We start from the raw sequence: 14,808 nt of genomic DNA, 5'->3' as shown, positions 1-14,808 counted from the left end.
TCATGTCATTCAATTAGCTACGTTATCTATGAAAGAGATCAACTATTATTTACGTGGTTACTATCTGCATTTAAGGTTTGGTCACCTATTTATCTGATCTTCGATTTTGTTATAAAATCAAATTGTTAAACAATTTCTTTTTATAATGACTTTTTTATTTAAGTTTTCGTGATTTATCATATTTCTTTCGTTTTTAATGTGTACTGCATAGTAGGTAATGCGTAATATCGTTAAAGGCTAAATAAATTATGCACTCTATTATAGCTTTCTTACTGCAAGTTCAATAGTTGATTGTTAATAGAGTATTTTTTTCTTTGTATTGTTTTTATGCTTTTTGTACCTAAATCTAAACTACCTAAAGGCTTTTACCCAATTTTATTTATCATACGTTGAAGTTCAAAGCCCGGTAAACATGTTTTGATATCACTTTCGTGTTTACTGGATGAAATCTTAACTCCATTAACTGAGTACTTGATGTAATGATTAACAAAAATAAATTACATTTGTTGTAGATAAAGAGACACTAAGTAGAGTTTCTTGTATTTATCATGATGTTAATAAGAACAACAGTTAAAATGTGTAATGTTACTCATTTTTCACATAAACATAATTTGAAAAATATTAAAGCAGACCATAGGTGTAAAAACAATATTGACTGTAAACATTACATTTGTTACAGTTCGCATGATTTGTTGGGATAGAATTCCAAGACGACCCCTGTGTCAGTTTCTTGGAATTAACCGCATTCGACACTCGAGGTAGAACGACATTGGCGGCGTGGCGTTCATCGTAGCAGATTGCAGTGCATACTGTGTTTTGCAGTTACGAAGGCGTGTTTCTTCGTAAGTGTATCGTCATGTGCATTTGCACTTCTTATTAAAATAAAAGAAAGGAATTTAATTCCCAGGCGAAGAGTAAGTATGGTGTTTAACATGTATACCTAATTATTTTAAGACAATTTTTCCATATCAAGTAGCTACTACAGAGTATCTTTAGCCACTATAGGGAGAATCTTAAGTGAAAGTGTCGAGTTATAACCCCAAAACAATGGTGATGGTGAACAAGGTAGCAAAGAAAAATGTTTTATTTCAATTAGAAGCTGTGAAAACACTGACAGAAGAAGAATTCTCATCTGTTACTGTCGAAGACTGAATGAAAAGTTGGCAACTCGTTAAGGTTGAAGGTAATTTCATGCAAAACGATATTGGAGTTGATGTGGAAGACTTGATTACAACAGCTTCCGATAGTGAAAGTTCTAGTGACGAAGATGATTTTGAAAATTTCTCAAACTGTAGTAGTAGGTTACTTAAATAGGTGCATGCTTCTTTCTTTACTTCTTTTTTTTGTACTAGCGTGTTTATAATTGTTTTATCTTGTACTTTATTTACGATTTGTACCCTACTGTACTGCAAAAGAAATAAAAACATATTTTAATCCAAAACATCTACTTTATATATACTTAATTATATTTACGTTATACATATTTCAATATACTGAAAAATAACGCGGAAATTTTTAAGGCACGCCCCTGCCGCGGTAAATTGTTACAGTAGTTCTGATAACAGAGGCGTCGCTACAGCAAAACCTTAATTTCAACGAAGGTGTTCAAAATTAGTTCCTTGAATGTCTGGGCCGCATCCTAATCTTATATAAAAATGTCTTCTAACGTTTTCCAGCATATGAGACGTGACCGACCCAAATAAGTTTTAATATCTTCTTTTTAATTGAAAATGTTGAAAAAGAACACTGAAATTGTTTTTTATACGACTGCCTTGCAAAAGGGGGTTTTGCGCACGGAAAACGGTATTTTGCACACGTCGTGTGCTAAACATTTTGCACACGGTTATGTCATCTTTGCACACGCGTCTCCAGATTGTGATTTTTGTTTGATGTTGTCACCCAAATTATGCAATGTTTCAAGTTGGCTGAGTTTCATAGCAACCGTCACGGCTCCTTTATTTTGTTGATTAGATACTTCAAAAATTGTTGAATTCCCGAAGTTTGGGTGTGAAAATGTGTGATTCTGAAGAGATTTTACAGAAAGCAAGCGAAATATGTTCGGAACTGCTGCCCACAAAATCCAGAAGCAGGTATGAAGCTGAGTTAAGCCGATTTATGGACTGGCGACTAGCCAAAAATGTCCAAACTTTCTCAGAAAACGCAGTAATGGTGTATTTTGAAGAACTATCTAAGAAATATAAATCTTCGACGTTGTGGACGATTTTTTCGATGCTCAAGTCAACGTTAAGTGCCAATCACAACATAGATCTTGGAAGCTATAAAAAGTTGCAAGCGCTAATCAAACGAAAATCCGAAAACTACGTCCCAAAGAAGTCCCAAATCCTCACAGAAGATGATTTTTGCCGGTTTTTGACGAAAGCATCAGACGACAAATATTTACTTATCAAGGCGGTGGTGGCAGTTGGACTATCTGGGGCATGTCGAAGGGAGGAATTATGTTATCTCAAAATAGAAGACACCAAAGATTTCGGCAGTGCTATGCTGATTAAACTGAAGAATACAAAAACAAAGGTACCAAGGTGTTTTACAATTACAGGAAACCTTTACACTATCTTAAAAAAGTACTGTGCTCTTCGTCCTCCTAATCTGAAGACAGGCAGGTTTTTTTTAAACTATCAAAACGGAAAATGTTCAAGCCAAAACGTTGGCATCAACAAAATTGGAAACATGGCTAGGGAAATCGCCAAGTTTTTGATGCTAGAGAATCCAGAAAGTTACACGGGACATTGTTTTCGGCGTTCATCGGCCACAATTTTAGTCAATTCTGGCTCAAATCTGCTTGCCCTCAAACGCCATGGAGGGTGGAAATCCAGTACAGTTGCCGAAGGCTACGTTGATGACTGTTTGAGAAATAAAATGGAAGTTTCGAAAAAGATAGAGTCTTCAGTGTCTTCTGCTGCCACAGAACCAGAACAACGATCGTCTACTGGAATACAACAAGAAAACAACGACCGCACGCTGAAAAACTGCACTAAAAACACGACACCAAAAATATTCTCTATTACCGAAAACAAGGTGCACAATAATACTGCTTTTCCCAGCGTAACCTTGAAGGAATGTTCAAATGTTACCATAAATATTAAATATTAGTTTCTTTTGTTAATGCGTTAGCAATTTTCTTAATAAAAACGAGTTAAATTAAAAGTTGTAGTTAATTTATTTTGTTAATGCGTTGGCAATTTTAGTAATAAAAACGATTTAAATTAAAATTTGATTTTTGTGGTCTCTGTTTGCAGTCGTATAAAAAGTATCGTAAAAAACTCGTTTGAAAACCTCTTTGCACACTCGCTCGTGTGCAAAGAGTCGTTTTCAAACCTTGTTGTTTAATATACTATTGCTAGCCTGCAAGAACAAAACGCTATTTTTATATTTTCGTTTGTTGTAACAAATTTCGTTAAGCAGATTATAAATTTTTGCAATAAATATTAAAACCATAGCATTTTTGAATAGGCAATGAAAATCACTTTCAAAAGAGGTATCACAAGCTCCTACTTCTCATTTAAAAATTTAGGGGTTGCAACTGACACTCGAAGAGGGTTGAATTTGGGAATGAAAACGTTGCAACATTTCAGAATCACAATCACTGTGTTTATAAATGTGCACAATAATTAAAATATTGAATTTATTCCATTTGGCTGTTCCACACTGTATACGTAATATGGTTTATTTATTTAGTTTGACATTTAAAATAGATTTGTATTTTAATTATCGTATATTAGAGAATTGAGCATTAGTTAATTATTAAAATATTGGTAGAGTAACAATTTCAGAAGACCTTGAACTTTTATGTAATCAGAACATCTACGTTTCTTATTCAGAAGAACAGTTGTGTTTTTCATATTACCTTCTCATATAGAAGGGCGCTGATTTCCATTATTTCATTACAAAACAAAATATTGGAATCTTTGAATATTATTTTACTGATTAATACAAGCATGAACCAAATATAAATAACGGAAATTTAATTTAAAAATTCAGATTAATTGCGGTACAGCTCTGTGAATTTCAGAATGAAATCATGGATATACAGAGTGTCCGGAAATGATGCCACAAAATCCTGAAACATTTTTTCGAAAACTCAAAATTAGCGGAGTTGCAGAGCTCCAATGCAAACTTTTTGAATTATTTTTGTTTAATAACATAAAGCAGTGACTATAACAATATAGTCACTGCTTAAAGTTATCAAAGTATTTGAAATCAAACGCTTTTGTTTCCTTAGAAACAAGATGACAAGTTATTAGAAAAACATATTTTCTTTGACGCTCTGTAACTCCGCTAATTTGAGTTTTCGAAAGAAAGTTATAGCATTATGTAGCACTAAGTTTTCTGATATAATTAAATTACCCCCCCCAAATAATAACGCATCATTTCCGAGCATTCTGTATGTAAACGCAATCTCACCACGAAGATCTTTGCAGAAAAATTTGTTGTCTGACATCATCTGTTGCGCAAAGTTTTTTGTTAAAAGCTACGGCGAAATAATGTTCAACTTTTTATTTTATCCTTAAAGGGATTTGTAACACTTTTTAGAAAATATTCTCGATATGTACCTTGTATATCGGATCTTTATACCTTTATATCTATCATTCTATCCATTGGAGTGTATATCATTTTGTAAAAGCATTTTGTTTGGCCATATTCATAGTTACAGATATTATCCAAAACTTTTATAATCGTCAGTAACAGAATCGTGAAAACACAATAACTCCTTATTTATTTAACATTGACTATTAATATCATTTTGAGTTTTGTCCTCATACATCCATCGTTGTATTTCTATTTATCATTAACGTCCATTTCCTTTTCAATTAATTCGTTCAGAATTAAATAAAATGATGTAAGAAAATTACAGACTGTCATGAAAGAATTTGGAACAAACCGACCGAAAAGTAAAATATTGACGTAAGTCGACAACATAATATAATTTATTTTGGGTTGACGTATTTGGCTAAGTGGCATTTAAAGAAATACTTAATATAATAATAATAAAATTAGGCCTGAAAATGTCGAGTCGAATTATTGTTGACAGTTTAGCGAGGCGAAAATATTTACTGATTAAAATGAATTAAATTATTTTAAATTTAAAAAAGAATGTTTTACTTTTTACACTTTTTACGCTTTTACCTTCAAATCATGACATCATAACAATTCTATTATTAACTAATCTTTCTAGTTTTCCATCTTTATTTTCGTTATTAAAAACTGTTACTAATTTTCTATACAGGGTGTAAGAAGTTTGACTGCCATTACTTCAGTATGAGATAGAGTAATCATAAATGAACAAAAAAGTTGTATATTACAGGGGGGTAAGATTAACAGTTTTCAAAATACAGCGAGTATTAATATTGGGGAGTTTCATCACAACGTGACAACAGCGCTTAACTTAACGCTACACGGCTGATGCAGACCACTTGTGCATGCGGCACACTTCTCCTGAAATAACAAAAATGTAAACAACTATTATTGTGAAACATTTAGTAAATCTCAAGACAATAAATAAAATAAAATGTAGGTATCGATTTTGTAGTACGAAGATAGTGTTGTGCTTAAATTTTAGCTCGAATTTTAGTAATTATGAATCACTTAAAACAGGAACTTAAATTTTAATCAAATTATGAATTTGAAAAATATGTAATTATGTAAGTACCCAAAGATTCACGTAGTCCAAATACGTATTAATAAAAATTAATACGTAGGTATTAAAAATAATTTAGGTATATACTAAAAAGCACAATTCAGTAAATTTTAAACGCACAAGTACAAAACAAACTACAACGTATTCTTAAAATGTTCACCACCGTTTTCAATGCACGCACGACATGTTCGAATCCAATTTTCGCGCACTCGCTGGAAAATTATCACGTATGGTAAACATTTTAAAAAAGCAAGGAGAAACACCTCAAGAAAAGGAAATAGTATTACGTAAAAAACACTCCGTTACGGTCAAATTCCAGATATCAACTGAATTGCGTATTGATGGTTGCTGGACTGTTGGTATCTCGTGTTAATTGCCGTGCCGTTGTCACATTGCTTGATATGAATTTTATCGAATTTTAAATTTATTACAACGCTAATTATTTTTTGATTTAAGCATAAAGAAGTTAAAAAAAGTGATAAACATTGTATCTTATGGTATTCACAGGTTAAAATTGGTGTAATTTTTCAGGAGATTCTATTCAACCAATCAGGGATCGCATTATCTCGAGCGTAGACGTAACAGTTTGTGACTATTCATTGTAAACGAATCATTAATATTGGTGACGTCAAGATTTTAGGTATTTTTCGTTACCGGTACCACTCCTGCAATGTTGGTTGTCTAAGTTAGGCGGTCACGTGACTTGTAAATATTTATGAAGGCTCTGTATTAATGTTAAAGTTAAAAATGTTTTGCTTTAAATTTATAATTATATTTCTACTTTTTTGCGCACATACTAATTAAGGCTTCAGGTTTGTGAACGTCACAAGGCTAAATTTGATATTTAAATGTCTATGTCTACTATTTTTTAAAATCTATAGAAACTTACATAGTGTGACAAGTTTTCATTGGAACATTCTGTAAATACTTAATATAATACTTTATAAAAAAATTGAAAGAAATGCATGACCCATTAATTGTTCTCATGTTTGGACATTGGCATGTTTAAATCTACGATTCAAGGTCATTATGACTATGTATACTTTAAATTAAGGACGGGATTTTGTACAAAAAATATCGCCCAGCGTGAGTCACGAGACGGGACCCCGGCAGGTGCTGCTCTAGCGGCCAACGCTTCAAGGTGTGTTTTTTAACCGAACGACGAAGTCTAATAATAAACGCTGGACGTAGCGGCTCGATTTTTCAGGAGCGGCTCAAATTTGTGTACATACAATCTTATAAGGAAAGAGAGTAAAGATTTTATTAATCATTAATAGATTATCGAGGACAATAATATTTTTTTTATTAAGTAGGCAATAATTTTTAGTTAATAAGGTTAAANTCTTCGATGATTTGTGTCCTCATCTGAAGCTCTGTTACACGGTAAAAATATACATACTAAATCGCCCCCTTAATATCAGTTATGCCATTACGCACGCACTGATTAATTTGTACTGTCTTAATAATATTTGTAACAGCAGTAGCATTCAGTAATAAATTCACACCTAATTTAAAAGTATTTTATATAACATATAAAATATGTTCGCTAGTGACAAGAGTCGTACGAGTAAAAGTTGGGCTGACGACGTGCCGTCAGTTTGGTGCCTCCACCATTTCCCGTGAATTGCTAAACTTAGAATTGATTACATTTATCAGGATCAATTAGAATAGTTATTTATTGTACTAGACGATAAAATTATGTTTTATGGACGTGTGAATTGTTTTAATTCACGTGCGACGAAAGACCAACTTAATAGATGTGTACCGTACATTTTGTTTCATATGTATTTTCGATATTTCGTAATTTAATTAACAACTAAGGCCGGTTTTCGGACTATTTTAATTTTTGTACTTAAATTACAAAAAAATAATTTCTTTATCATCTGTTATCAATATTCAGTTTATTCCACTTCAAACGGAACCTCCCCACCACTCGTACATAACTCTTCTACCCTTTTTAATTGTTAGGTAAGCTTAATCCCGAAAATGTATCGTTTATTTTTTTCTGCATTTAAAAAGTGTTTAGTCCCCTCCAGAAGCATTTTTTTTCAAAAAGTTCATCCGGACTACTCGATCACTATTCCCTTTCCTCTATCACATCTACCTACCCTCCCTCACCTTTATCTTAAAACTCGATTTTATAAACATTATATTTATAATGGAACTACAAGGATTCTTTATTTTTATCATAAAAAGGTGATTTTTTACCCGCTCCTGGTATTCTTTTTTACAGATGAGCCAGAATAAATATTCTACAAGCACTTTTTTGAAATACATGCCATATTTCAAAAAACTGCTTGTAGAATATTTAAACCATTTTCTAAGTGTAAAAAGATAGATATAAGGATTTGTCAATTTTGCCGAAGATTAAAAATTGCTTAGTAGTTCGAAAACGATAAAATATACCACCCTGTGTATATTTTCGCAACCTATCCCCAAAATCACAATACAACTGCCGAAAAGCTACAGCCACCCCAACTGCATACCCATATCGACGCAACAACAATACTACCAAGCCATTGTTACAAATTTTCCCTGTTTTTTGCATTTGAAAACCATGTATTGATTACATACATCTCTCTATGCTGCTTGGAAAACTTAGTTTTCAGGTTTACTTATACAAATAGCCAAAATGCAAAGATTTACCATTCTCTTCCCCATTTCCACCCCCGTAATTGTGGAATGTTTGGATCACTTTTATTCGAAGCAGAAAGGTTCAACCTTTACACTGACACAAAAGTCAGTTTGATCGGACCAACCCTGCGCCCAGCGGTAGCGACCACAGAGCGTAGCGACCGAACATTTGCTACATTTTGATTTTGAAGTTTTTAGTCCCCTACACATACAGGGTGAGTCAGTTTTTTGTGGTAGGATTTTAACCGTTGATAGAGATTCATTTTTTAATAAGAAAAGTTCCTATAAACGTAGGTCTTAGACCGCTTCGTTTGTGAGATATAGGGTGTTGAAAACAAACTTTTTTAAGAATTTTTCTTAATATCTATAAAAGACCAACAGTTATTAAACTGAAATTTGGTATTAATCATACATTAGTTATGTTGAATAAAACAAAGATATCTGTTATCCATTTCACCCACCAGTGCATGTCGTGCCTGAGGTGGGTTACTGCCCCCTTTAAAAAAAATAATTCGTACGCCCGTGGATTTTTCTGGAAAATAACATCATTTCTAAATTTTTTAATCAATTCTGAACAAAACAGCTCTCTTTCAATTTTTTATAAAATGAACGGTTTTTGGTTAAATTCATTTGGCATGAAACTGTTCCAACGATATTGGTAATACATTTGTAATAAGAAAAATATGATGTACCCTGAAAATCAACAAAAACGATTAAATGTCATAACGTTGACATAAGAACGCAAACATTGTGTAACGTGTGTGTCAATTAGTTCTTTTTTTAAGTTCTGTGTTTGTTTTTTCATGCCAAATTTCAGTTTAATATCTGTTGGTCTTTTAGAGATATTAAGAAAAATTCTTAAAAATGTTTGTTTTCTACACCCTATATCTCACAAACGAAGCGTTTTAAGACCTATGTTTATAGGAACTTTTCTTATTAAAAAATGATTCTCTATCAACTGTTATTATTCATTCAATCGTTTTTGTTGATTTTCAGTGCACATCATATTTTTCTTATTAATTCACAAATGTATTAGGTACCAATATCGTTGGAACAGTTTCATGCCAAATGAATTTAACCAAAAACCGTTAATTTTATAAAAAATTGAAAGAGATCTGTTTTGTTCAGAATTGATTAAAAAATTTAGAAATGATGTTATTTTCCAGAAAAATTCACGGGCGTACGAATTATTTTTTTAAAGGGGGCAGTAACCCACCTCAGGCACGTCACTGGTGGGTGAAATGGATAACAGATATCTTTATTTTATTCACCATAACTAATGTGTTATTAATACCAAATTTCAGTTCAATATATGTTGGTCTTTTAGAGATATTAAGAAAAATTCTTAAAAAAAGTTTGTTTTCAACACCCTATATTTCACAAACGAAACGTTCTAAGACCTACGTTTATAGGAACTTTTTTTATTAAAAAATGATTCTCTATCAACTGTTAAAATCCTACTACAAAAAACTGACTCACCCTGTGTACATATATTTTCCTAAAATCTAGTGTTACATTACCGATATTTTAAACATTAAAGTAACTCTTACCTACCTCTAAGTCTTCGTTTTGATTCGAATCTCTCCCACCATCTCTGTATTCTTTCAATAAGTAGTAAGCGGCTTTCGAGTGCTCATGATCTTTCATCCGTGTCGTAACATCTTTCTGTTCGTAAGGCTTCACATAGTTGATACCACCGGGGTGATTGTTGAGGAATGAATATATATTGTATTTATTTTCCCTGTATTTCACTTCGAAATTTCCATCTCTTTTCATTTTTAATTTCTGAAAAATAGAGGCTGTTTTGTTATTAATCTCAAAAGGGGGACGTTATTCATTATCACGTTTCAGTTTTGAATAAATCGAAAAGTAGAATCGGAAATAGAAGGTTAAATTGTTAATAGTAAACTAGATCTTAAGGTTCACATCTTCTAAATAAGTGTACAACACATTTTAAATTACATTCATAAAAGTAGATAAAGAGAATTGTTGCCATTTTTGTAGAGAACTAATAGCTTTCATATTCATATATCATGGACGATGGTTCTGAAGAAATACTCTCATATATCAAAATGAAAAAGTTCCAAAAAAGTCTCTCAAACTTAATTTTCGAAAACAATAACTGAACTACGAAAACTGATACAGAGAATTTTCATTTTTGTTTAATTTTTCTATTATGTTTTTCTTTCTGTGTAGAATCAAAAGACATGAGTGAGATAAGACTGTAGATGAGATAGATTTGTATAAGTTTGGATTTTTCAATTGTGTAACTCATAGTTATTATAATTAACTATATGTTCTATTTTTAAAGCTGTTTGATGACCACTGGTCAAACAAATGCTGAATACGTGACTATATTTTTGAAATTCTAGCTCTCTTTGTAAATAATATGATTTTGTTGCTCCTATTATCAATTGCTGAAAGTCAGCAATAGCTTAGCAAAATTTTACCATTTTCTGATAGGTTTCTAGAACATAAACTATAGGAGCTTGCTGGAAAAATGCTCAATATGTAAAATTAATTTTTTATTTATTGAAATTTATTATTATTAAAAAAGCTGATTCAGTCATAATGTCATTAATTTTAACCACGTATTCGGAAGGCCTAATAAAGACAGAAAATCGAAAAAGAAATTACTCAATCTTTTAAAAAATAAGCAAATTACCTCTTAACTTCCGTTAATTGGGTGTCCTACTTCACGAACAGGGAACGCGCCAGCCGACGGATTACAAAGCGTTCGAACGTCGAAGCGAAATAGCTGATTTCCCCAGTCGTAAAATTACTTGCATTTAGTGTTAGCTACTAAATTCATTATTTTTATTTGGACGTATGAGAAAATAATTCGTAAAATTTTACATTAGGTTAGCAACACAGCAGCGTCTTAAAAACGTGTTATAATTTTATTTAAGAATTTAAATGATAATAATGAATAAACAGAACTTTGACAGTTTTATTTTTGGCTCAATTTTTTGAGTTTTGAAAAATTTTTAAAACAAAAATTCAAAGTTGTTCGGAGTATTAGTCCGCAGAGCACTTGTTTCCCACAATATCATAGATAATGCTAGATATCATATTGTCTTATAAAGGATGAAGAGTGAAATACCAGTGTAAATTTTCATTTGGCGTTTTGAATACATTCAATAAACGAATTTCAATGTTCACTGTTACTGATTTATTGGATATGCACCCATATAATCATTCATTTTTATTAGACCCTTTCCATCAACTATGATCCAAAGACATGGTTTTGTATTTATTCAATTTCTCGTATGTTCATTAAACATACAGGGTAATGGTAATATGTTTTAACAGATGAAAGAAAAATTTATTTTAAGTAAAAAGTTTCAAATAAACATGGGTCGTAGTTAATTTCGCTTTCGAGATAGGTATTGAAATTAATATCTCTAATATCTCTGAGGGTGTTTGATGTAGTCTGATGAAACTTGGGCCACTGATTTATCTAAATAGAAGTAAAAACCAAATAATTGACTCAAAAATATGTTAACCAGTGGCGGAGATACAAGGAGTCAATACTACTAGGAGCCTCAGAGTTTCGACAACAATGAGTATTCTGCATATTCGATTATTATTTTTTGTTACTAATTGAATTTATGAGGAAAAAGATCTCTTACATATGGGTACGCAAATAGATAGTTTTTGATATACACGGTGCTGAATTTAAAAAAAAATATTTTACTTGAAAAACGGACGATTGTAATGAAATACACTTTTTTTGGAAACACAAAAGGAGTTAGAAGTAATGTAATCGAATTTTTTAAAAAATAGAGGCGTCGAATTTCAGAATTGCGCATAAAACGTGTTTTTTTTTTTATTATTTCAACGCCTTGTATTTCGAAAACTATTGATATGTAAACATTTCTGTTTATATAACTTTTTTGACTTAAAATCACTCAAAGAATCGCCCATTAAAGTTTTTCTTTACACTACTTACATGAAAAATTTATGAAAAAAAAAACACTGAAGTAGATCATTCTTCACGACTACACAGTAATCACTACAGATTTAATATAAACAAGGCTATAACACATGATATAGTTAAAGTTTCGAAATTGATGATAGATAAACTTAACAAAAATACTAACACATTTTAATTTGAGTTTTGAGAAGGAAAACAGAGAGTTTTTTGAAACGTTAACTATGTCGCGTGTTGTACTAATTATTGTGTAGTCTTAAAATAGTATCTACGTTCTCAGTCTGATTAGTCAAAACTAAATTTGTAAATCAACTCCTTGATTGATCATTTCGGCGTAAGCGGATTTTTATTTAAAATGTATATTTTCAATGTGGCCGAATTATTCAATTAAATAAAAACAGTAAAAAGGATATTTAACATTGTAGTACGTTTATAATAATTTTCACTTGTAAGTTGAAAGTGCTGCATGTGACGAACAACGATACATTGATTTATTTGATTGTACTTATAGTGTTTGTTTCTGAACACGGGAGAAGGTAATTATATAATCGATAATATGCAGCCAATAGGCGATAAAATGCAAGAAAACGTTGTTACTGCAACGGTTGATACATTGGCGGCTCGTCAGGTGACACACCACTTCACCACATATTACACTTCACCTAAAATTTCCGATTGGTTGTGCAATTTAAAATTATTTTTAATTTTATATAAATTTTATAATTTAGGAATAATTCTATATTCAAAATGTATTGTGTTTGTTTGTTTAATACGGAGAAACAAAAAGAATAGTTGCGCGATGAGCTAAAAAAACATCATCAAAAACATTCGTTGAGCGCGAACATTAACCACGTACCATACAACGTATAGTATACGCAAGTGACATGACATCAGTCTGTATTCCGCTTCTCTTCGAAGCGTTGTTTACGGCGGTTGTCATGACAATGAGGCGGCCAACACGGGAGTAAACTACGGCGTGGGGGAACGAGTGACGCAGATATTGAAGCTGCATTGTCATCGCTCAACGCCTGCCTTTAAACAGTTTATACGATACGCGTCGTCCAGTGCATGATTATAACGATTCTTAGTTAATATTTGTTTTGTACAATAATTGTAGAAATGTTTCCTATGTATGGTCCAGTATGTATTTTATTGGAAACGCCATTTTCTAGATGGAAAATTGAAGACAAAAAGGATTTTTTAAATTGCGAGAAACCTGTGTCTTATTCTCTCGATATGGAAAAAAGGGGAAGTCAAACGACAACGTGTACGTTCGAAAGTTTCGGAATTAATGGTATTCGGAGTATAAGTGGTTGTGTGGAAGTGTTTATTTAAAAAAACTTTTCTGTATGTCGTGTTTAATTGTGGGTGTAAAGTCGAGCGTGTGGAATAAGGAGGGATTTAACAATTTTGGGAACGTCATGCGAGGCTGTCGTAATCACAAAGCTTCTTTGGAATATACATGTACGGTGTGCCTTAATGTTCACTGAAGTCCACAAGCCGAACTAATATTTCTATTTTTTATAAAATCTAAATGAAAATCCTTCTCACGAACGTCAGTTTTTCGGTAATATTGCAAAAGCAACTAAAAATTTCCAGGTTCATTTAATGCCGTTGTAGTTCTTTCTCTTTATTTGTGAGGGAACGGCCGTTATGAGCCTCTCTAGGCTCGCCTTGATGTTGATTTCGGTTAGTGTTGCTGGTTCTAAGACCGTTACGGGTGAAACCGCTTTTCAGACAATCTTCCGAGACGTTCCGTAGTGGTCTCTTCGAGTGCTTCCAAACATTTCGCCGGTCTTCTCACCAGTCTTATAATGTATCGATGCGCATGCGTTTGAGCATGCGCAGTATAGTGGTAGGAGTTGGGTGAGATGTCCCGCTTACATTGCCGCTGAAATATGTGCAGCTGCGTGCGCCACTAGTCCTGAGGAGTGGGGAGGAAGGCGTGGCGTCGGCTACACCTTCAGTATCGCAGTGCCTGATTCCGCTGCACGATAGGATGGTGAGTGACGTCTCTCGTTCATATGCAGTACCTCCAGTGCCGTTGCTTTCAGGTCATTGAAGTGATGTGTCCTTCATGCTATTGCCTTTTCTTTAGAAGAGGTAACGATGTCTCAGTTCTTCTAAACGTTTCATAATTCTTCACTGTCGGCATCATTAATAGTAACTCCGCAAAAGTTTGTTGCAACTGAGGCTGCTTGAGGCTTCATTATTGGTCTTCTAACGTTGGTGTTGCTGTCAGTACAGCTGGGCGCGCCTTTAGTCCTGTGTAATAATAATTGTATTACGTAGAAAGTCCAAAGACAATCCCCTGTGGTACTCCTGTACTGAGACAAGTTGATATGGTATTATTTTGGGTTATTGATGTCTGTTGATAAGATTTGTATGTGCTGTTAAAACCTTTTTGATAATTATTTATGGTTAGCTCGTTTATGTGGTCATAATATACTTACGTATTGATATCAAAGATTATTATATATAAATCAATTTGATAGGAAAAGGAAACCTTTTAAAATTAATTTGCCTTAGTTGAATATCTTTAAAATAATTGAAAATTATAGTATATTTTCTTTAATATTATATA

At 32.6% G+C, this 14,808-nt stretch overlaps 1 protein-coding gene across 3 annotated transcripts in view; it reads right to left on the bottom strand.

The window, feature by feature from the left end:
• LOC108912630 (fatty acid 2-hydroxylase) overlaps nt 1-14,808 on the bottom strand; it is a 66,572-nt gene that overhangs the window by 22,459 nt on the left and 29,305 nt on the right. For all 3 annotated transcript variants that reach the window (XM_018717924.2, XM_018717921.1, XM_018717923.2), the window contains one exon: nt 9,845-10,075. In XM_018717924.2, the coding sequence (XP_018573440.1) occupies nt 9,845-10,066 (222 nt within the window). In that variant the 5' untranslated portion in view covers nt 10,067-10,075. The remainder of the gene's footprint in view (nt 1-9,844; nt 10,076-14,808) is intronic.

Source organism: Anoplophora glabripennis, unplaced genomic scaffold (assembly GCF_000390285.2).
Source record: "Anoplophora glabripennis isolate ALB-LARVAE unplaced genomic scaffold, Agla_2.0 scaffold650, whole genome shotgun sequence".
In the NCBI taxonomy this organism is placed as follows: Eukaryota; Metazoa; Arthropoda; class Insecta; order Coleoptera; family Cerambycidae; genus Anoplophora; species Anoplophora glabripennis.
The sequence above is the reverse complement of the archived record's forward strand: the minus strand, read 5'-3'. Positions and strand labels throughout refer to the sequence as shown.